Source organism: Alligator mississippiensis, chromosome 6 (assembly GCF_030867095.1).
Source record: "Alligator mississippiensis isolate rAllMis1 chromosome 6, rAllMis1, whole genome shotgun sequence".
NCBI lineage: Eukaryota > Metazoa > Chordata > Crocodylia > Alligatoridae > Alligator > Alligator mississippiensis.
The window spans coordinates 85,714,813-85,738,798 of NC_081829.1; the positions used below are offsets into that span (position 1 = coordinate 85,714,813).

The 23,986-nt window shown below is 42.4% G+C and overlaps 1 protein-coding gene across 8 annotated transcripts in view; it reads left to right on the top strand.

The window, feature by feature from the left end:
• FGFR2 (fibroblast growth factor receptor 2) overlaps positions 1-23,986 on the top strand; it is a 129,480-nt gene that overhangs the window by 18,342 nt on the left and 87,152 nt on the right. For 4 of the 8 annotated variants that reach the window (XM_006266127.4, XM_006266126.4, XM_006266129.4 and 1 more), the window contains exons 1-2: positions 6,590-6,873; positions 11,530-11,783. In XM_006266127.4, coding sequence (XP_006266189.1) covers positions 11,609-11,783 — 175 coding nt within the window. In that variant the 5' untranslated portion in view covers positions 6,590-6,873; positions 11,530-11,608. Of the gene's footprint in view, positions 1-6,588; positions 6,874-11,529; positions 11,784-23,986 lie in introns of those variants that run through there. The other 4 variants (XM_006266125.4, XM_019485902.2, XM_019485904.2 and 1 more) reach the window with 4 other exon arrangements.

Genomic DNA, 23,986 nt, shown 5'->3' on the forward strand with positions numbered 1-23,986 from the left:
AAGGGGTGTGAAACCTTGAGGATCTGTTGCAGGGAAGTATTTGACAAAATGTTGGATGCTACCCAGTTGAAACCAGTTTTAGAAGTCTGAATCCTGGACGGAGAATGCTAGACAACTAAGCATTAGATGGTACGGTGAATGACAGATCATCTGACAAAGGAGGTTTCACTGAGACAGAGCCATCAGAAAGTGAGTGCTTCCAAAGGATAGACAGAAGAGAAGCCATGTGTTAGAGTATGGGGGCAGGAGACAGGGTGAAGAGAGACCCTGAATTTATTAAAGGAATCAGATCTAAACTTAAGACATTGCTTAAGAGCAGTGAGAAAACCAATTCAAAGACATGCACATTGGTATTTCTCATTTTATTTTGATCTGTACGTTCCCATGCTGGCTAAACAACGATTGGTTTTAGGACCCGTTACAAAGTGTGTGTATCTGTTTCCACTATTAGGTGTCTCTGAACACATGAGCGATTAACTTTTTATAAAGTTTGGTCCTCTGCTTATACACAGTGCATTGAAGATTGTCTATTATTGCTGTTACTGTATTATTATTCAATATGTTCAATTCAGTATTAGGAAAGTGCCTGGAGGTTCTAGCTGGGATCAGGGTCTGATTGTGCAAGGCCATATATAAACACCTAGTAAAACATGAAGATGTTACAAACTAAATAGATAAGACAGAGCTGGGCAAAGATGGCTTCTATTATCCTCATTTTACAGATGGAGAGCATTTAATATATGACTAGTTGAGGCTCACACAGGAGACCTGAGACAGCTTTAGGAATAGAATCCATGTTTTCAAAGTCCAAGAGCAGTGCTTTTAACACAGCTCAATTCTTCCCATTCTTCCTGTAACAAAGTGAGACTAAAAGTAATTATTCAGGACGTTTTATGATCACATGTCTTAAAAACTATGTAGAGCATCCAGCATAATGGAACCCTGATCTTTGACTGGAGTAGAAATGCACTCCAGTGATACTGTGCTGACTTACCTTTGTCTAAACTATCTTGACGCACAAACTGAAATAATTTTATTTCTCTTAGGAGAATCTGCTGTGGCAAATGAAAAGGGGAAACCAAAAATGGAAGGGTATAAGCAATCACATTGCTACAAACTGTGGTTTAAAGAAAAAGGTTCTTACTCTTGCTGGACACGCAGGATTAATTTCATCTCCTTGTGGTCAGCAAGCTGATCCCCTGAAATGTCCACTGGCATATTCTGCTGAAAAAAATAATTTGGTAATTGGTCTATTCTAGACTTTTATGGGTAATGACTCTTTCTACTGGCATTAAAATAAAGCAATTCTTACCACATTATTTTTTCAATTCAGCATTTTCTTTATATAATGTGTACTCATAGAAGAGCCTACTTCCAATCATGGTGAAAACTGCTTATGTCAAGATTTTAAAAAGTTGATGATTGTCATTTGGTTACTAAATTAATATGACTTAGGCACCTAAATGATGGCTCCATTTGCAAAGCAGCTGGGCATCTAAAATTTCCCTTGATTTTCAAGTTGCATTAGAATCTGTGGGAGCTGCAGGCTGTCCTTTGACAGCCGACAAAATATTTAGATGTAGACATATGGATTTAGATGCCTCATTTCAGGCAAGCTTTTAATTAAAAAAAAAAAACCAAAAACATTTTAAAACACATTTAATGGTGTGTATAGCACTGCCAGACAGCAGTTCAAAGCAAATTACTTTGTGCAGAAGAAATTTTGCTTCCCATTGCTTTTAATGGGAGCACCCAATAAAATAGTCCAGAATATGCCAACATCTTGTTTATTCGCAATGGCGTAGTAGGGTAAGTTACCTTTATCATGGGAATTTTCCCAGGACACTGAAGTACATGGTTGGGTTTCTATCTTGAGATCCCAACTAAAGGGCTGTCACTTAAACTGTTTCTGTTAATAGCCAGTGCATAAGATGTAGGATATGGTTACAGTCAGGGTGAGATTTTTAGAAGTTCCTAAGGGAGTTAGGTGATCAATTCATATTGTCTTCCAAGGGAAGTTGGGTATTTTACATCCTTTTGGCTTTTCAGTCTCTCCCTCTGTGTTATTAATCTCTATCTGTAGTAACTTGAGGTAGGCTACAGCTGCAGATTTTTAGACCCTGATCCAGCTCCTCATAGACATATTAGAGTCAGCCAAAGTTTTGTGTCTCTCTGCTATAAATGGGATGCGCCTGGTACAGATATGAGTTCAGATCCTAACTTCCCCCAAGTCTGAGTTTTGTTCCAACCTAAGGACTGGAGTGAATCCATCTCTAATTACAGCTGTGCTTTCATACACTATTTGCATCTTATAGGTTTTTTGCCATCCCAATGCTGAATAATAATGTATCAATGTCTAGTTACAGAGTGAGAGAACAAGAAGGCTGGTTGACAGAAGAGATGAAAATATTGAACACTGAAAGGTTCAGTTTTACATTTTTTCTCCCCTGCCCCCTCACTCCCATATGCTAGGAGACAGCACTGTTCTGGCTTTTAAAACTTGCAGTGCAAAGGGGTATTGGTGTCCTCATTTTCCTTCCTCCCTATTGATGTATCATTACCAGAATGAAAAAGGACGTCTCAAGAGCTTTTGAGAAAATGGGTGACTACTCAAGACATTTTATAAAGAGGGAAGAAAAGGAAAGAAAATAGAACTCGGTAGGGGGTAGAAAGAGGCTGAATGTGTGCCTTGTCTGTCTTTTCTTTTGCTGGAAACCTGGAGCTGTTGTTCCTATTTCAGTTCAAACTGTCACCTTTAGTTCTTGATGGCTTTACTGCCCTTGCTCCTGAACCTCAACAGATTGGGTCTTATTTACCTATTCACACTCCACTGTGGAACCTCATTAATAGGCTTATTAGCTACACCATTCACGTGCGGCAGGGTTGACAAAAAAGATTCCAGCCACTTTGAGGGGAGAAAAAACTGTAAAGAGATTATGCTCTCATTCAGCAGACTAACTGGTATGAAAAGCTCCCTGGGCCCACTGAGATCACTTGAAGCCTAAATATGATGACAGAATTGATTTTTTTTTTTAATTCCAAACATGCTTCTGCTTCTCTCCGACTGAGGAGTTTTGCTGTTGTAAACCAGTTTGAAAACTGGCTCATTTAAGAGAAGAGAATAGGATGCTATTGCTAGACTGCTGTCTTTTCATCCCACAAAAGAATAAATTAAAAATAGGTGTTCTTGTTTGTCATTTTTAGTGGAATACTTCCTTTTCTTTCAGAGTATGCAAAGATATTGATGAATGGTGAAAGGTACTGCAGCTTCCTGTGCAAGACAATAATTTATGTGAGAATGTATTAACCAAGTTTTCAATGGGCAATGGACATGCTTGGAGCTGAGAAAATTGGATCTTGACTGTGATATTTCAGCTTCTCAATTACAACATTCAAATGCCCGTCACTTCGGGAACAAAAACATTAAAACTATGTTTCCAATAAATTACAAACTTGTCCGCCATCCTACTCATAGCTCATATTAATGGCATGACAATATAAAAGTACTTTCTGGGAGGTATGCCTGTTTCACAGAGAAAATTTGAAACCATGTTGAAGTATGTGCAGAAGTATGTTAATAGACCATGTTGCCAGGTCCCAGTCCTCTAAGGTCCCACTCGTCAATACTGCGCACAGAAAATATGCAGGAGCTTAAATAAAGTAACATTAAATTGATCACCGCTCTCATTTAATTTAAGGCAACTGCTACCTATTGATTTTGGTGTCAGGCTGATTCTACAAAACAAGCATTATATAGAACTCAAGTAGACAAGCTTTTTGTGAACATTATTTAAAAGAAGCATTACATTAAACCACTGTTGGTGTAAGCTACATTGCGCTTCAAAATGCTATAGTTATGCATTAGCTATGCCGAGGTATGTGTCCAGGCAAATAACTGAAATTGTTGAACAATTTGACCAGGCTTTCCTTTATAGGAAACACAAATATCAGAATACACTTTTAGTGAAATTTAGATCCCAGTTTTATGGTTTGAACACAAAAGTCTTCTCAGATCTGATTTTCTCTCTCTCTCTCTCTCTCTCTCTATATATATATATATATATAAATCTATCTATCTATCTATAATATATATAAAATAAAAGAACAGCTGGAGTCTAATGCAATAAAGTGTGTGTACACACACACACACACATATGCGTACACGCACACACACACATACACACACGCACATTTTATTGCATTAGAATCCAAAGACCCCAGCTATTCTTGGGAGCTTATCACTCCCTGGGGCTTTGCAATCACACAAGTAGATACAGGCCTTAGCTCCCAAACATATTCAGTATAAAATTTTAAGTGAATTATTTTGCTAATTCCATTTTTATGTTTGAAATTAAACTTTCCTCTGCCATGCTCATTTCACATTATACTGGTTACTGCGTGACAGCTGAAAGGGCAAATATCTACAACTAATAGGAAACTAATGAGCTTCCAAATGTACTGTTTATGATCTTCAGTCCAAGTGGTGAAAAATAGATTTTTTTTAACTGTGAAAAATATTTTAACATAGGTTATGATAGAGCTGCATGTCAAATGTTTTTCCATCCTACAAAGAGATTTTAAATATGTTCCTCTTTTCCATTGGGGTATAACTGACATGATTTAAAAATTATTACTGAAGAAAAGAAAGAACGACATTGCTGGAGTAGCCCGCTGCATGGGGATTAGGGCACTCACTGGGGTGTGGTAGACCTAGCTCAAGTCTCTGCTCCAGTGGTTCTCAACCTTTTTAGCACCTAGACCCATTTGTAAATGTTAATGGCCAGTCCCCACCCAGTGGCCCTCACTCCCACCCTGCTGCCTTCCACCCCCAAGTGTGTGGAGCAGGGGGTGGCTGTGTGGGGCATGGGGGCCCTAAGCAGCCCCTTGTAGACTGGAGCTCTGCCAGCCTGCAAGGGAAAAGCCACAGTTTCCCATGTATTTATCCTTTAAAGGAGAATCCATTTTTAAAGTGTGTTTGTGACCCTTTCATATACTCTTGTGACCCACTTTGAGTCGCAGCTCGCAGGTTGAGAAACACTGCTCTGCTCAACCTGACTCAGAACAGTGATTCCAACCCAGGCCTCCCAGCTCTCAGGGCAGAGCCTCAATCTGTGGTTTATTGGCTATGCTAGAATAGGTAAGTCTCTTTCTCTACTCTCTCTTGCTCAGCTACAGCCTGTTCGGGGATAGAGGGTAGATTTTTCTCTCTTTGGTTTTAAACTGAAAATGTATCATGGAAATTTTGTCAAAACTGGCAAGTTCCAAGGAAACCTTTTGCTTTTGATGAACCGGCATTTTTCAATTAAAAACTCTTTCACTGGAAATTTCATAGCCAGATTTAGTCTTTCTTTTTTTTAGCTCTTTTTAATGTGTGCTAACTATGAGCTGGAATTGCAAAGCTTGACAGTCATGTGCAAGCCACATATTTTTCTGCTTATGTGCCTAGAGTCTGTGCAGTCCAAAACTCAGCTCCTTATCTTGGGTATCTGCTGAATTAGCAGGGAGCCTGGCTGTTTTGTTCAATGGGTTTCCCCATTAAAAAAAAAAAGAAGGATCTGATTCAGCACAGCTCGCAGGCACGTGCTAAAGCCCATCTCTGTCTGCCAAAGAATTTCAGCGTGGAAGTTTTTGGCTATAAACAAACCCTGGTTTTTAATGTGAGACCCGAGGATCTAATTTAAGTGCTTTCATAGACTCATCATAGAAAATGAGGGTTGGAGGGTACCTCCAGAGGTCATCTAGTCCAGTGGTTGTATCAGGACCCCTTTCAACCCAGTGCCCCTCACTCCCGACCTACTGCCTCCCAGCCCCCCAGTGTGTGGGGCAAGAGGGAGTATGTGGGTCATGGGGGCCCGGCAGCCCCAAGCACCGGAGCTCTGCCAGCCTGGAAGGGAAAACCCACAGCGTCCCACATTTCTCTCCTTTAAAGGAGAATCCATTTTTAAAGTTTGTTTGCCCCTTTCATATATTCTTGCGACCCACGTTTGTGTCCCGACCCACCGGTGGAGAAGCCCTGCTGTAGCCCAACCCCCTGCTCAAAGCAAGACCATCCTCAGCTAGATCATCCCAGCAAGACTTTGCATCTTCAAAACTTCCAAGGATGCTTTGCTGAATCAGCCGGAACTTTTTTACCTGTATGGTTTTTGTTTTATTTAAATCTTCTCCCCCCCCCCCCCTTTTTTTTTTTAATTGACTTACTGCTACGGTAAGGATGAGGATTTAGCAGGCAGCCAATGCCATGCAGAGTTTGCTTGCGCTCCCCCTACCTTGGCACAGTGCTGACTCCCAAGGGGGTGCCAGTCACAAAGTTTAGGTACATTTAGGATGGGGGGGGATCAAATCCTGGCTGCTGCTGAGTTTCCAGCATGAAGCTGGGAGCCCGGAGCGCAGCGGGGAGGGGGGGCAGATTTCTCTCCGTGCCACTTGGAGGCGTTTCGCGAGCCGAGCGGGGAGGCAGGGGGAGCCCGGGGCTGCACGGAGCCGCCGGGATTGGCAGGGGAGAGGAGCGGTCCAGGAAATGGCTCGAGTTTCAAGCTGGGGGGAGTGACCAGGGGGAGGGAGAGGAGGCTGCGGCTGCGAGGAGACAAGAGGGTAGCAGAGTTGACAAAGCTTTGGAGCTTGCAGCAGGGATCGCGGCTCGTCCACCCCGCCGGGCTCTGCCGCCGAGGGACCTTGCCCTGCGCGTCTCCCCGAGGCTGGCTCTCCCCCCCGCGCCGCTGCCGGCTCAGGCGAGGGGAGGGCGCAGGGAGCCCCGCGCCCCGCCGGGCCCGCATGCGGAGCGCGGGGGTCATGCTGCCGCCCTGCCCCGCGGGGCTCTGCCGTCCCGGCCCGGCGGGGGCGGCCGCGGAGTAGCCCGGAGCCGCGTCCGTGCAGGTAAGCGCCGCCCAAACTTTCCCTCCGAGCCCTGGGGCATCCCTGCACCCCGGCCCGGCCCGGCCCGCTCCCCTCCGCCGCCCGCAGCGCCCGCGCCGCCACCTGTCCGCGGGGCCCCGCGCCCGCCCGGCGGGGATGCTCGGACGCAGCGAGTGGCGGGGAGCAGGGAGCCCTGGTGATTATTTTGTTCTCCGCTCCCTCTTTAAGGCAACCCCCCCCTTAATGAAAGCTATTGAAATGTTCAAGCTGCCCTTTCACACGGCCTGTTCTGGGTTGGGTGTGAAACGCCATCAACATTTAAACCCTCATTGTCTGCTTTTGTACCAAATCCCTGTAAATCTTCCACCCGCCTTGACTCATTTTCATCTGAATGGCCTGGTGGGGGCTGAATAGACAGCGATCAGCAGCCTCCGCGCTTCGCCCGCGCTCCGGCATGTCAATGAACGCGCAGATCCCCCGGCCGGCCCGGCCCGGCTCGGCTCGGCTCCGGGGGGCAAGGCTCGGCGAGAGCCCCGCGCCCGGGCCGGCCGCGCAGGCAAGTTCAGTGAAGAAACAGCCCCGAGTCGCCGGCCCCTTCCTCTGAGTGCTGCAGAGCTCGCCTTTCATAGCTGCGGTTCTCGGGGCACTCGGCCACGGACTTGGGATGTGCAGTCCTTTTCATATCTAACGTGCACATATGCACACCGTGACTGTACACAAGTATAACAGGCAGACCAGGTTCTTTGGGGGACTCTGGTATCTTTTATTGGACCAACTTAAGTAGTTGGAAAACAATTATTAAGCAAGCTTAGATGCATAATGTGTACACACACAGTTATAGGCATGTGTGTGTGTATATGTATGTATATGTGTGTGAATGCATGTGTATACACACATATACATACATACATACATATATATAGTGTGTGTATGTACGCATGTGTATACACACATATATATATATAGTGTGTATGTATATATATGTATGTGTATGCATTCACACATACACGCATTTTATATATATATATATAAAAAGTATACTTGTGTATGTGTATACACACACACACTATATATGTGTGTGTGTATATATATGTATATGTATGTATGTGTATACACACACACAGATATACACACACTATAATATGGTTACTTGATTATATATTATGATATATCGATGTATGATAGATACAATTATATCAATGTGATATTATAAGATAGTACATAATATGAATGAATTAAATATATGATGCATGATAAGATATTGTTAATATAGCTTAAAAAAAGAGGAAGACGCCTCATGACCATTCAATGGCCAAGTGGCCCTGTGTATCCCCACTATTAAACGCTGATGCTATAACATGAGCTCCATGTTACTATCGCTTCTGAGCTGCTCAGTTTAAGAGCTGCTCTGCAACTCCTTCCCGCCGGGGAAGCTCGGAGGCTGCAGTGTCTCCAAGGGGGAAGCCTGATTTTGGGTGTCCTCCCTTGACTTCCAAACGAAGATGCCTATGGGGGATAGGCAGCATTGATTTGGCTAACAGGCCCTCTACAAATTGCGGCTCTCCAGACAAACAACAATGGGAGGAGATTAAAAGAACAGTGAGCAGGGAATATAATTAATGCCACTGCTGAACAAGTACTACTTGTTTATGTGTGTTTTCTTTAAAAAAAAAAAAAAAGTGGAACTACAGCTTGGAGGAATTTGGTCGTGTTCCCAACTCCGGCTGTTTTCCCATACTTGTCAATTTGGCACAGAAATTTGGGCAGGTATGTGAGGAGGTGAAAATTGACTTGATGAGCGGGTGGCAAGCAGTGCGATCAATCATTGGAGGCTGACAACTCCTCCCCAAAGTGGAGGCTGAGAGGAGAGACAGAGTTCCCTTTCAAGGAGAAAAATAAACACTACGTGTGGCTTTCACTGAGTCTGAGACTCCAGGAGGGATTATGGTATTGTAGTCAGGAAGCCAGAATTGTGGAGGCCAAAAGCATGCTGGGGCTGTGTTCCCAACATTGAGATAGAGGTACATAATTACCCGGGATAGGGGGGCTTTCCAAAGAATTGTCCACCAGCAACGGTGGCAATTAAAATCTGAAAAGAATTGGGTTTCGTGTCAAAGGGGTCCCCTCTCTGCTTGGAGGCAAGGGAGCCTCGGACTGTGGAAAATGGCTGTAATTGGGTCTCATTGGATTCAGATAGAGGGACCCTAGAGCTGAGTTCAGCTTTTCTGTGAAGTAGGAAAGGCTTTGCTGCCTTTTGAATCCTTCCTTAAGACGGAGCATCTTCCAGCTGCTCCTGGAGAACCTGTGGTAATGGTCAGGTGTGCCGGGTGGTAGCCAGGAGCCTCCTCTTGCTGCAGTGGAGGGTGGCTAGGGTGAAGGTTCACATTTTAAATCCATTTCAGGGGCTTCATGCAGCCTAAAAACTTTGAGTCATCAACATCTGAGTGGCCTTAAATACTTTTAAAGAGGACCTGGAAATTTTTGTGTGTGCAAATATCATGTTGGTCTAATAAAAAATATAATCTCTACTATGAGTCCAGATTGCCTTTTCCTTTAGACTAATGCAGCTGTTATCTGGATACCTGGAATTGAATTCAGCATTTTCATGTGTTATTTCTTGCCAGTGATGTCCCTTGGCTGTGATAAGAATTTGCATGGCCCTTGATCACAGAAGGCTTTATGGGAATTATTTAAGTTAGCTTCACACCCACCTCTTAATTAGGTGTTACGCTGATTGTGCCAATGGGTACCCCGAGGCACAGAGATATGGGTTTCCTCAGGTCATGTAGTGAGTCAAATGGCAAAATGAAGAGTCTGAGCCCAGGTGTTCTTGCTCCTACCAGCAGTCACAGAGGCAGCCCTTATAAAACTGGCTGCATTTCCACACTCCTGTCATTTTTTTTAAATAAATACAATAACTTTCAGCACCCTCTTCTATGAGCTGCTGTTGTTTTCTTTGAAGGCTTCATGGTGATGTGAGATGAGGGCAGTGAGAGAAGCCTGGGACTTGAAATCTCATGTCAGAAGAAGAAAACCCCCAAACCCATCCAATGGCCTTTTAAAAATATTCGTTAATATTAAACATCTTTCTGTACTCTGTGCAGTATCCAAGGCTGAATACACTACAACAGAGCATTCACTCCTCAGCGCTAGGGACGGGAAGAGTTGTAGCTTAACACTTTTTTTCTCAGTTAGAATTTGAATGAGCTCTTTAGTACTCAGCAAATGAAAACTACATATTCTTTTGTCTGACTACCTGTATTGCTGAATGTACTGTAGGTAGAGAATGAGCAGATTTTTTTTTTTTAGATGTTTCCATTAAAAACCGAATGGGAATGTGGGAATGGGAAGGGGGAGAGAAAGAGGAGGAGGAGGAAGATAAGAAAGAAACTTTAGATTCCTCCTCCTCCCTTCATTACTACTGCCTTAGAAGTTTCAGCTGGGTCTTAATACAACTAAGATTAATCATTGACTAGGTCACACAGATCAGAATAATTGATGCATTTACTTGATTTATTCGTTCCCTGAGGTCTTTTGGTTTTTGAGGGGAAAAGAAGATTGTTTCTGGTCCAGTTGTTAAGCCATTCGGTGGTGGTGTTTTGATTCACATCTGGCATGCCATTGTAGTGATAGCCTAGTCCATTGTGGTAACTGCACGTTTCTTTGGCACTAGTGCTTTTTCCCAGTACATTATTACTTTAAAAAGTGTTTTCTTCATCGTTTTAAATTGCTAGTTTTAAGCATTGTGCAATAAACCTCCTCTAGGTCTGCACAATGTCCACTGATTTAACAGATTGCGGTAAATCTGATTTTGTATGTAAACTAATAAAAATGGGAGCTGATGTTGCTGTGTGATCTCTAGGAGAAGTGTAGTTCTATGGTAGTGCAAGAGTGATGATGTAGCTGTGACGGTCTAGATAGCAACTGCATAAGAGGCAAGGATTTCTTATTGGACCAACTGTGTAGTTGGGATACATTCAAAAGCTTTTCCAACTTTAAGGAGACCTGAGGAAGAATGTCTTGCAATGTAATTCTATAGCAGTCTTGATTCAGATTTTTATATTCTAAAAAAATAGTGGCATTAACAAGTGCAGCTGCAAAAACTGAACCTTTTTAATCGTCCAGGACCTGCAAACATTTAAATTGCAGGAAAGTTAATATGGAAGAATGTTGTTACATAGGAGAGCTGGAATCCCTCAGATAATATAAATCACGAGACCCAGCTAACTGTAAACAATATTTCTCAACTTTGTGCTTTGTAGAAAATTAGTGGTTTATTTTAAAACCTAGCTGACCACACAACTGTCTGGGGGAAGGTCTGAGAAGCAATGCAAAATCTCTAAATATTCAAATAATAGCATAAATATAATTTGCATAAATCATGGTATTTTGCAGCATTAAGAGTTACGTGTCCACACATGTGTGCGCCTTTGTTTTTTTTCTTACCAAGCTATATATTTTTCTGTGATTAAAATAGTTATCTAAACATGTGCTGAGAATTGTTTTGAAAACAAGGAGGCTTGCTTGTGCCTCAGGTGATGATGGAAACTCACTTACATTTTTCCTATGTTTTTGAAGCTGTTAAACTGCCCCTCCCCAGCCCAGGTTTTGGGAAGACTTTCAATTGATGTTCAAGATAATTTCACTGACGCTGCTACATCTCTCTCCTCCCCACAGCAGCAGCAGTTCCGAGTGAGAAGGTGTTATCAAGGCTGAAGGCACAGCTTTCAGTCCATGCTTCTGTAGAGGAGTTCAGATGGGATTAAAGTCCACATGGAGATATGGAAAAGAACCAGGAACTTGCACTAAAAAGATGGTCAGCTGGGATTCGGCTTGCTTTATCTGCCTGGTGGTGGTCACCATGGCGGGACTTGCCCTAGCAAGACCATCATTCAATTTAGTTGTTGAAGATGCCACTTTGGAACCTGCAGGTAAGTCACCCAAGCAAGTTTCAGCTTCAAGAAGAGTTTATTTTCCAGATCTGAAGTATAATTGGATTAGCTTAATTGCTATGATAAATGTAAATCATCTGGCAAGTTTAGCTTAGAGTGATTTCATGTATTCTAAATTGTCTTGTGATTGCATGTCTTGCAACTCTTATGCAGGTGAGTTAACTCAATGACTTCATTGGGAATATGCACCAACGTGTATAATGCTAATAAATTCTTGCACTGTGCAAGACCATACTGAATTTGTATGCATCTGTTAAACATTGCTGTTTTAAAAAACAAACATTTTTTTAGAAGCAGGTATCTCCTTAATTATGTCTCTTGACAGTTCTTCAGGTACTTAAACCTAAAATGTTTTTTCTAAATGCTATTAATTTTTCATCATTTTTGCTGACATTAATTCTGAAGATCATTCTTTTAGGGGATTACTCCCTATTTTGGATATTACTGGTCTTTGCTAAACTTCCCTTGTTGCCTTTAAAGCTGCAGCACAATCATTGCAGGCCTGAGTTGTAACTTCTAAAGTACAGTGTTTATATCTAAGCAATGAAGATGCACGTTGATTAATTCTAATCAATGTGAGAACTAATGAAAATGTTTCTGTGGATTTATATAAAACATGTTTTACTAAGAACTAATGTTTTGAGCCTAAATCTGTCAGACTTTTAGAGAGGTCTTTGAGCCAGATGTCACCAAATTGCTTTATTTATTGAATTTTAAGATGGTGTTTTTAATTGTACTATGTCTCTGTATTTAAGGATGGTTTTTATTATGTAATACAGCATCCTCTCTGTCCCTCTAAGCAACTCAGTGGGGAATTGCCCTGTCAAAACAATCTTGTCAAAATAATTATACATGGACCATTTCTAAGCTACAAGCTTTCTATAGGAAATATGACTATTACCTGTTTTACTGTTTATATAAAAGAATACAGGTTTGTTTTTACTTTACACGTGTTAACAGAAAGCATACTGGTTTCTGCTTATCATGGCTAGCTATAGGTTTTTCTCAGCAAATTTCTAGAATCCCTTCCATGTAAATTCCTATTGATGATAAAGGGATTGATTACTTGGGTATAAGGAACTCTCTTCCTACTGTCCATTCATGAAAAATGTTAATCGAGTATTATAATATTAGTAGTCTGTCATCGGTAGAGATTATCAGTAGCAAAATTATTCTCAGATTACCGTCAGGATGTTGGAAAAAAAAATTCAAATTCTCATCACTACTTAATGAACTTGTTTGTTAATAGCCCACCTGGTGGGTTTTTGACTTCTTGGAGCCTAACAATAACAGGAATGATTCTGATTTCAGATCAGCAAGGCCTCATTGGTTTTAGGGTTGAAGCAGAAGGTATTTATGGTATTGCCAGGCAGACTGGTAGTAGCAGAGGGAAAAGATAAATATTATTCTTTCTCCAGGAAAGTGAAAAATGATTCTTCTGACCATGATTTGATAATCATGATTATTTTTAAATGTACAAGTTTAAAAGACATCACCTCCAAAATGAATATCTGATTAATGGCATCTATATCTTGCTACAGTGTAAATTATAGAAAGGGAAACTTCTTCCCTGGGCAGGAAAGTTACTTGAAACAGTTTCAGATGTGAGAGCACTGAATCATCATTACAAAGAGAAAATAGGGTTCCAAATTAATGGCATAAAGAGTTTTTATGTTGTAGAATAGAGGGAATTGTGGGATTTGGGAAATAACCTCCTGTATGTATTTTATTAACCTTGAAAAACACCAAGTTTTTGACACGATCATCTTCAGTGGGCTCCATCACTGCTCCCACCTCTTCTCCTCCCCCAGTCTCCCTCTGCCAAAAAAATCTTCACAGCAGAAGTTGACTTTTTATTTAAGACCCAATATCTTCCTGAATACATTTTTAGGGATAGAGCCTCAGCTGGTGAGAGTTGGATATAGCATCATGTATCAAAATCAGTGGAGCTGGGAGAGTATTTTAGCTGAGGAAGTCAGTATAACTGTCACCATTAACATAAGCTGATGACCTGCCCTTTTGCAATAATATAGGAGCCCCAATATTTTCTTGGGGGGGGGGGGGGCTGTTTTGAGGCATTTTATTCTTTTTTACCGCTCTTTTATTGCAATCTTAAGAGCACTCAAAAATGTTGTAGATACTTTACACAACATAAAACAATCCCTGCCTTGAAGATTTTATGAGCTAAGATATCTTGTGCACTTAGATGTGTGGTTTTTTTATTCATTTAAATTGTAAAACAAAATCTTTTAATGGTAGCATAGTAAGGAAGGGCTGTGGGGTGGGGGAAGCTATTCTGGTCTTTTTGCTAAATATGCCTTTAGGAACCTTTGCAAATGTGTTGTGTACAATGCCTGCTTAAAGAGCTACTTTAGCACAGGGAATATTTATCCTTTAGAGCAGTCACTCACCTTCATAGGTTTATATATAGTATGTATAATAAGTGCAAGGCATCCAAGTATTTGTTCTTTTTTTGAAGTAAAGTGAGTCATTTGATGCTGATCTTAGTCTGGATTCATAAAACAAGTGACTTACTGGAGACCAGCATCGGCTCTATGGCCATTAGGCATTACTGCAAAATGTGTTCAAAAATACTTGGGAGACTACATGTATGGTAAGCAAGCCATTGTGTATTGTGGCATCAAGTTTGGTGCTATGCTTACTTAGAGAGTGGTATTGTGCAGGATCATAGGGCACTGATAGATGTGACAGTGGCACTGACAGATGTGATAGTTTGTTGCACAATCGGCCTTTGCAAGTGCTCTGTGGCTGTGGACTGACAGAAGTGCACAGTTGTAGAGCTTTTTAAAAATGCCCGATCCAGTGACAGTCTGAACCCTCATTATATGAAGTTTCAGATGAAAGTGCTCCAAAGCAGAGCACCTTCATTAACGTCTGTCAGCATGGCTGGGAGCAGGGCTCGGCTGACACAGCTGAACTCTGCTCCTGGTGCTGTTTTCAGAATGGGGGAGGAGGAAGGGAGTGGAGGGAGCTCATCCTGTGGGTTGCCCAACCAGCGTTGGAGGGTGGTGCAGGTGGATTGAAGCCTTTCCCCGAGCCCGGGGGGGGGCGGGGTCCAATCCACTTCTCCCACCCTCCAGGTCCCACCCTCCAGCGCTGGCTGGGCAGCCCCCAGAACGAGCTCCCTTCCCGGTTCCCATTCTGAAGACAGCACCAGGGCTTGGAAGGAGGAGAGGCAGGGCTAGGGCGAGAGCGGCTACAGCAATGCAGCTGCTTTAAACTACAGCTCCATCCCCAAGACTCAACAGTGAACATCTCTTGGGTCCCATAGTGCTAGTTGTTCAGTTTGCTACCATGACTTGTCCTGTAAGAACTGTCCATTAGCAGACGTAGCAGGAAGAGTTTATAGACTCAGTATTAAGGCTGCGGATTTATACCTAGCCCTAGATGCTCCATTTTTGACTCTCTTTGGAGAAGGGAGAATAAAATAATTTCCTCTTTTGGGTTATTGCGCTCTTCAGTAAGTGCTTATTCAACCATAGGATGGAGCCTTGTTTTCCTTGGATGTCCACTCTAATGCAATTCTTTGATTATAGCCAACCCTTAAAATATAGAGGGCTTTGACTGTATGCATAGACCGAAAGGTTACTTTGTCAACTGAATAATTAGTTTGGACACACACTTGACCTTCTCTTGCCCCATTTGTCTGTGCTAAATCCAGCAGGCTAACTAGAACCCTCTACATAGCGGCTTGCTACTTTGTCCTGTGCTTCATTCACAGCCTTACACCCTTTTCTCTCCCAATCTAACCTAAGGTCTCTGAAAGGGGCAATCTAATGCTGCACCCTATAAAAACACAACTGTTTAAAATTAGTCCTAAATGGGTATTCATTAGGTTTAAAAGGAGCAACAGGTTATGTAAGCTGTTCAAGTGGGTGCTGTCTATTTACACACATGCACAAGTGTCACTTGATATTTAATTCAGTAACAGCTATTCATGGAGGTAAATAAAAGCTTGTTCAATTAAATACCGAGGACAATTCGTTAATATTTGTAAAACATTTCATAATCCATGGACAAAGAGCTGTGTTTAAAGGTTACTGTCACGTGATTATCAAAATCTAGTCATGCTTTCAATCATATACACAATCTAGTCAAAGAAAGAGTTCTGTTAATCCCTGCTCACCGACCTGAAAGATCTTGTGATCTATGTATTTGCAGTTGGTCATGACCTAGTTGTGACTCCCACTCCCATTTTATAATTGCTAAGGGGCTTGAAGCACCAGAATCCTCCTTTTAGCTCCCCTAAAAATAGAGCAAAGGAAATTGATGGGGATTCCTATACATTCCTTTACTAAGTGGTTATTGAACAAGCCAGCAGCCTCACTGAACCTGCTATTTCATTGCCACTTTTAGACCTTTGAAGCAGTAGTTGTAAAATTTTTCTCTGAGCTGTATTAAAACTCAAAGAAACTTACTTGAACTGCTACAAAGATTTTTTGCTGTCCACCAGGAAGAGAAAATTCACATCAGTTGTCATGATGAGGGATTTCAGTGCAAGGTATCCCCACTTGGCCTGTACTCTTTGTAAAAGGGAAGGCACTGTCATTATCAGAATGAAAGCTTTTTGGTTTGATCTAATTTTGAGCCGTTTGCAGTCAACTTTTTGAACCTTGAGGCTGGTTAATGTTGAAGGCTTAAACTGGTAGCAGAAGTTACGGGGTTTTTTGATCATGGCTTCAAAAAGAGTTGGAAGCTGAAGTTAGAAAAATGTAAGCTGAAATGAGGATGAAAAATGTTTTAACAATGAGGATTTAACCACTGGAACTGATTATGAAGGCACATGGTAAATTGTCCAGCAAAATAGCTGGATGTCTTTTCAGTACAATCATAAGTCTTTAGCCCAGTGTAAAGAACTAGCGAGTGAAGTTCTGTGGCATTATGGAAGAGGATGATCTGGACGATCATAAGGGATCAATTTGGATTTAAGAATCTATGAGCATTTAGCTTGAGCAAGGCTTACATCTACAGGCTGTTGTTAACTGTGTATATAATAAGTGCATGTTTTATTATTATTATTATTATTACTGTTATAAAGATTAGCTATAAAGAGATATTATAACTTTAACACATCTGCTCTTTAACTTATGTGAAAATATCAGAAGAAATTACACATTCATAGTTGGTTTGCCACATTTTAAATCCCAATCTAGTTTATATATAATTTCTGGCTTTTTTCCCCAAATTTGCTGAGTTCTATTTTTTAACTACTTGTATGTCTTAAAAGAGAAAATAAAACTAATTATTTACAGTTTTAAAAATTTTCAAAATAGTTACTCCTGGGCAGAAAACTTTATAACTAAATTTCAGCCTGTAGTAACATTTTACTGGCAAGTAACAAACTCATGAAAACTGAAATTTGCTGCTTACATTTACTGTGAAAATATTTACGCAGGTGTATCTATGTCAGGTTGTAGTATATACAAGACAACAAGCTATTTTAGCAGAGAAATAATAAAGTAGCCCTTAACAAATAGCTTTCTATATCCAGCTTTCCAACTGCAGTACGAATAGTTTGATCACCTTCCTTTTATGCAAATAAACATAGAGATTAATATTTTCCTAAAATAAATATTTAGCTTGGAAACAGATGGAGATGTGAAGATGATTGTTAACTGTACATTTTCTGTATTGTTAGGAGAGTAAAATTCCTCCTGGGGAATCACAGATTTTTAAGAGTTAAAAATTTTTGAAAGTCTTCAAGTTTTAAATTGTGAGAATCTTCCTTGGAAGCTGTAAATCTTCCTAACTATGTGAGATCAGCTGTTCAAAAGAGGCAGCACCAATTCAGGCAAGTTAGACTGTCTCCATATTCAAAGTTGGAATGGGTTAAATGAAAGAGATTATTTTAAAATCAGCTTATAAAATCTTTATGTAACCTACATGTAGAGACTTTCAGTTTGGTTTTATATGAAAAATGTATGTTTACTTGGCCAACTATGATTTTTTTACTGCATTAAACTAAATCAGTGTAGGTGTGACCTTAAACCTATTGAAGTCCATGAAAAGATTCTTATTCAGTGGGCTTTGGTGCTAATACTTAAAGTATATGTTAATTAAAAATAATTAATAGTGCATATGTGATCTTTTTATCAATTGCATTAATTGCTTTATTTTAAAACTCCTCTGAAGTTAAAACTTCGAATGTGGACAAGGCATAAATAAAGACCCAAGTTTCAAATGTTTGGTACCCAGCACATCCCATCATGGCAGTCAAATGCGTACCCAGTGAGCTGAGCTTGCCTGAAAACACCACTCTGTTTCAGTTGGAATATATTTCCATACCATTGAACTATTCTGTGCATTTAATATTACATGACGGTTAGGTACAGATATTACCCTCATTGCACGTTAAGCGCATACAGAAAGCGTTTTACAACTGTAACAGAACAGATGTTCACAGCTTGCAAAGCACTTAAAAAATGGCAGATCCCACTCTTAAGCTAACCCTGAATGGACGTGGTATCAAATTAAAGTGCTTTACTGAACGTCTGTACCACATCCCACTGTGAGTCAAGGTAGGTTGCATTCCCCTGGCATGCGACCTCGGCCAAGTGCCAAGCTGCCTCGGCCGGTGTTCGTGTGCTCTGGGTGAGCACCAGCCCAGCCTTCTTCCCAGGCTGTTGCAAAATGGAGTCAGAATGGGCTGTGTCTCCTTTCTGTATGGTGAGATGGGGGTGGGGGATTGGAGCCCCTGTGCCATGCAGGCTTGCTGGGTCAGGTCCTGGGGGGAGGCCAGGCTCGGTCTGTGCAGCAGGGGGGCTCCCTTCCCTGTGCACCAGCCTCTTGACATGGGGCTGCCCAGCCCAGCTTTTCCCCACACCAGAAACTGCTGGGGAAAAGGGAGCCCCCTGCCACGTGGACCCAACTCAACCCCCGCCCCCAAGACTTGACCCAGCAATTGGGAGGGGGGGCATGTGGCATGCCCCCCCAGCTGCTGTTGACAGTCACCAGTTTGCTGGGGGGCAGGACTATGGGGAGGGGCCACTCCAGCAGCCTCGTGGGTGTCATGTGAGAGCTCCCCCGAGCTGCTGGCCATGGCCAGTAAGGGCAGGGTCGGAGCTCTTTCCACCAAATATCTAACGTCTGCTCAGTTTACTCGTGCTCTAATTTATAGTGCTTTAAGTAAAGTGTGATAGAGCGCTTCCACCAGGTGCTTTCTGAATGTCCGTACTTAGCCTAAGTGCTTGCAGCTTAGGGCCTTCATTGGGAAAGTGAGAATTGCAAAATTATGTGCTGTCTAACATTAAGAATGGGGGAATCCTGTCAATATTTCACTGTGAAAAATGTTAATACATCACTCGCATTTTAACCACGCTTCTCCTAAACCCCTTTAGCAAATAAAGTCTTAATTTAGGGCCTAGTTTTTGCTGGGAATAGCTTCTAATATCACAGTACTCTCATTGACTAAGTGTTTAAAGGAATGGGCTCTTTTTTGTGTAGTGTCTCCCACAGACTGTTAGATGTATTAAGGGATGTTTGCAAGGGGTACACTGAGTGGGACACACTAACTGACTACAGCGATTCTTCCTTCAGCCAACATACACGCTTTATTTTAATTGCTTTTCTAAATGATTATTGAGATCCATTAGTAAACTTTAGGGAAGCCCTGAAAACCTGGGAGTCTTGAAATTTGACCTGCTTTAATTTCCTTCATCACATGTGTTCAGAAACCCCATATAATTATTAATGCTTTTCTTTCCTTTTTCCAAAGCCAATGGTTTACTACAGTTCTGACTGCTAAATGATTTCTCACCATCTAGCTTAGTATTCAATAAGAAACTTTACAATGGCAAGTCAGTATGTTTGTATAACAGAGAAAAATACTTTTGGCAAAGAAACAGGTTCTGCTCGACTGCTAAGACACAGTATGTAGTGAAATACATTATAGTACAAGGGTCGGCAACATTTTAGGACAGTGCCAAAAACACCTGCAAGGTCGGCTTGTAAGAAGTTGATGTGCCAGGAGCGGATGGGAGGGGAGCTGCAAGGGGCCCAATCCTTGTGGCACCGCAGCCCTGGCCTCTTCCCTCCCATCCGCCCCAAGGTGCACGTGCCAAGCAAAATGCCTTTGCATGCCACACTCTGGCACCCATGCCAGGGGTTGCCTACCCCTGCTATAGTATTTTACATGGTAAATTCTTGTGATACAGAGAAAACCAATTTGGTTATATTGTCTATAAAATGGTGGACAGAAGTTTCTGTTTTGCTGGTGGAAGTAGTAGATATGGTTGGTGGAAAGGCAGCAGAAAGAAGGAGCTTGTGCTTATATGGGACTTGTGCTTGTTTGTGATTTTCTTATTCAGCGTCCACAATGCAATGCTTAATTAACGGAAAGCAATTTAATTTATGGTGCTTAATGCTACTTTAATGCTCCTTGAGGCCACTTGCATTGTTTTGAGAAATCCTTTTACATCTATGCTTTTATTTTGAGCAGCTCTTGAACACAGTCCTGTTAAAAAGTAGGCAAAAATCTTCTTGCTTAGGTTCTGGATCACCAATGTGCCCATAGGTACAAGTATTTGATGATCTTCACTCATCACTGAAGTACAGACCTTTCTTTTGTATGTGCAGGTGATATACGCAGCTTCTTACATTAGCAGCTCAGAAAAACTGGAGCAGCTTTCCATTTATATTGCCAGCCTTCTAGGAGACGTTGCTGGAATAAGAAATGGTTGATATTTATTTATGTTAAAGAAACACTTGTGGTTCTTGCACGATTCTGGACAATCAGGTTGTGCAGATAACTAGCCTAGGTAAATGCTGATCTTGTTCTACTGGTCCTCCCTACTCCTGGGATCCATTTTGTGTCACCCTCACTGCTCTAAAATTAGGTCTCGTTTGAGAGCTACACAGACCTAGTCCTGCAAACTGTGCTAGGCTTTGCATAGGTGAAGGGGTCTGACCATACATAGCACATGGCTCTATGTTCTCTAGAGCAGGGCCTATGTCTTCCTGTGTGTTAATACAGTTTTTGGCACTATGGGGCCCTAAGTATTGCATGTATACTAATAGTGTTATATATAAATGTGGGAGAGTTGTTTGGTTTTAGTCATGATTAACCAAAGTGGTTAAACTTAGCTAGGAGCCTGTGTATTGGGAAAGCGAATACTTGGAAGACTCAACCCATCTTTAACTAAAAAGGAGAAACGGCTCAGGTGAAGAGGCTTCAGCTGATATTTAGCGCTGATATCTGGAGAAATGTCAATCAAGCGAATGAGTTGGATTTAGGTCAGTATTTAGCCCACTGTTTTTGAAAAGTATGTCAGTCCTTGGACTGGGTAGACGAAATAGTGTTATTAATTAAATGCACTTTCAACGTGATGATCTGTTCATAATATTTGGGGCAGACTGAAATGAGAGGATATCCCATCCATTTAAGTAGAGAAATACAGTAACGTGTTTTTTTTTAAGTGTAAGATTTTTCAAAAGATTTTGAAGGAGTTATTGGCACCCAATTCTAGTGATTTGTGTAAATCCCACCTAAGGCATCGAAGAGAGATTATTTTGCAGAGAAAATAGTGCCTAGGCAGAGTAGGATGTCTGGATGAACTGGTGAAAAATAAGTGTATTACTATACTCATGTAAATGGAAGATCTCACACAAATGTCTTGTTAACGGAGAACCTGAGTAGGGGCCTTGTGGGACCAGAGATAACACTTAACATGACATCATGCAACGTCTAATCATAAAATAGGAAACTATCCCCATTGTCTCTTCATAGTGATGGTTCCAACTACTGCCTGGAAGAAAGGTTTAATTCCATTTATATACATATTATGAAATGGGAGATGGAGGTGTCTTCCTCAGTCTTTCAGTTGGAAATGAAGGATCAAAAATGAAGCTGCAGTTTGGAATGTGTTGTCAGCTGGTTGAGATGTTTCATAATATTTTGGATGCTTAATCAAATAGACCCACCCTTCCTGTCTCCCCTTCCCTGCTCCCCCCAGTCATGTCTCTTGCACAGTGTTTCTCAAGTGAACATGTAGGAGCAGGTGGCTAAATCATTTATGGGTCATGCACAAAACATTCCATGTAGGAGCAATAAAGAATTGAAGTTTGGCTGCTCTGCGTATCTTTTCCTTTCTTCCCAAGATGCGTGCGTTTCATTTAAAACAAATTGTTGCACTCCTGATTGTAGAAAGGGATGAGGCTGTACTGTACTGTTGCATTTTGTATTGTGTACAAGGCCGTACTGTAATAAACTTCAAACTTTGTTCAGATTTTATGGGATTACAAACAAATTTACCACATCCATAAAGCAGTGTCCAGCTGTATGTTGCTGGCAGGGAGGCTAACAACCTACTACTGTGCCCAACTAGTAAAATGACTGTGCTCAGGGGCGGTGCGTGGGAGCTAAATGTTTTGGGTTTGAATCCTGCCAATGTCCTGTAGTTGGTCACCATCTTTTCAATATAATTAAAGGTTGCATAACAATGTAATTTGAGGCACCTGGCATGGGTTTTCAATCCTTTTTTTCTGAGAAGGGGTAATAGTGCTGCCTTGTGGCCTTGCATATAGTATGATAACACCTTTGGGGGCTCTTTCCCATAAAAGAATGAGGGTGTGAGGCAGCATAACATCATGTGCTACAGTCTTTAAAAATGGCTGTAACCATAGAGAGGGAAACGCTGAAGGGCAATCCCAGCAGCAGCAGCAGGTGGCCTTGCTAATCTTATTGCTTCTTATTCTGAATTTGGCATGCTCCAAGTCTTCCCCTGCTATGCCTTCTACAAACACTGAGTGCACAGCAAACCCCAGGAGCATGTAAAAACTCAGCATTTTGGCATGTATTGTGCAGTCTTGCAGGTATAACACTAGGCCTGCAACTGTGACCCTATAGTAAGGCTGTTTCTACTGAAGTAGGATGGAATAGACAGTTGTACAAATTATGCTGGGTAAAATGTTCGATCCTTGTGAAACACCTGAACAAGGAAGCTTTTTCATAGGAGACCAGTGCAGTGATTCAGGGAACTGGAATCTCTCACCTTTTAGACCGGAGGCAGGGCTTCATATACCCAAAGAGATGCTTTTCAGCCATCAGAACAGTCCCCGTAATAGTCCTGGTATGTAGGATTTCTTGGTAGAAGATCTATGCAGTCCGAGGACCTGCTGGTCCACGCTGCTTCCACAACCCTGCATCTTCCAAAGCCTACAGGAGCGGGTGCAGTGCTGCGTGCATCCCCTATGCATAGCCCATGCTAAATACAGACATTCAAAAAGCCTGAGCCTGAATTGATTCAATCTTTGCAGGTTAGTGTAACCTGTGTGACCTTTGCAAGTGAACAGATGTTCACTTTTGATTCCAGAAAAGCAGCCACGTGCCTGCAGTGGCTCAGGCTAGAAGTTGGGGTGGGGGGTGCTATAGCGAGCCTCCCTTCCATTCCACAGCAGCCGCAAGGCTGGAGGGAAGCTGACCTGGGGGGTGGCATGGCCTGGCCCTGGCAGGCTGCTGAGTATCTTTGGGGAGGAGTTTAAACCCTCCATCCTGGCCTGCAGGGACCCCAGCCAGGGTGTGTCTGGAGGGGGAAGGGGGAAGCAGCCCTTGCCAGGTTTGTCCCTGAGGGGGGGGCGGTGGCATGGCCAGACATTGTCCAGGGCAGCAGCTCAGGTGAAGTGGGGGAGGGAGCTGGATTAAATCCCTCACCTTCCCTCTCTCCCACTGGCATGGGGACCCCAGCTGGGGTCTGCCTGGTTCCTCTCCCCCCCTTCTCATGCAGCAGGGGGCATGGCTGGAGACAGCCCAGGCAGCTGCTGTTAATCCCCCTGCCTTCTCTCTCCCCCCACCCCTGTTTGCTTGAGGCTGCTGCCCAGGTGGGCTCTGGCCATGCCTCCTGCTGCTAGAGTGGCGAGCAGGGGGGAAGCTGGGCAGACCTGCGCTGGTGTTCCATGTGGGTGGAAGAGGGGAGGCAGGGGGATTTAATCCACCTCCCTCTCCTTAAATCTGCTGGCCCATGCCCCCTGCCCTCTCTACTTCAGCAGGGAAAAGTCTAGCAGGGGCTGTCAGCTAGCCCTCACTGCTCCGGCTAGGGAACGGAGAGGCAGGGCCAACCCTACTCTGCTCAAGCAGACAGCCCAGCCCTGCCTAGGACTACACAGCATGCTGGGATGCTGGAGGACTCTGATTTAACTTGAACTAGGAAGGGCTCTGGGACAGAAGT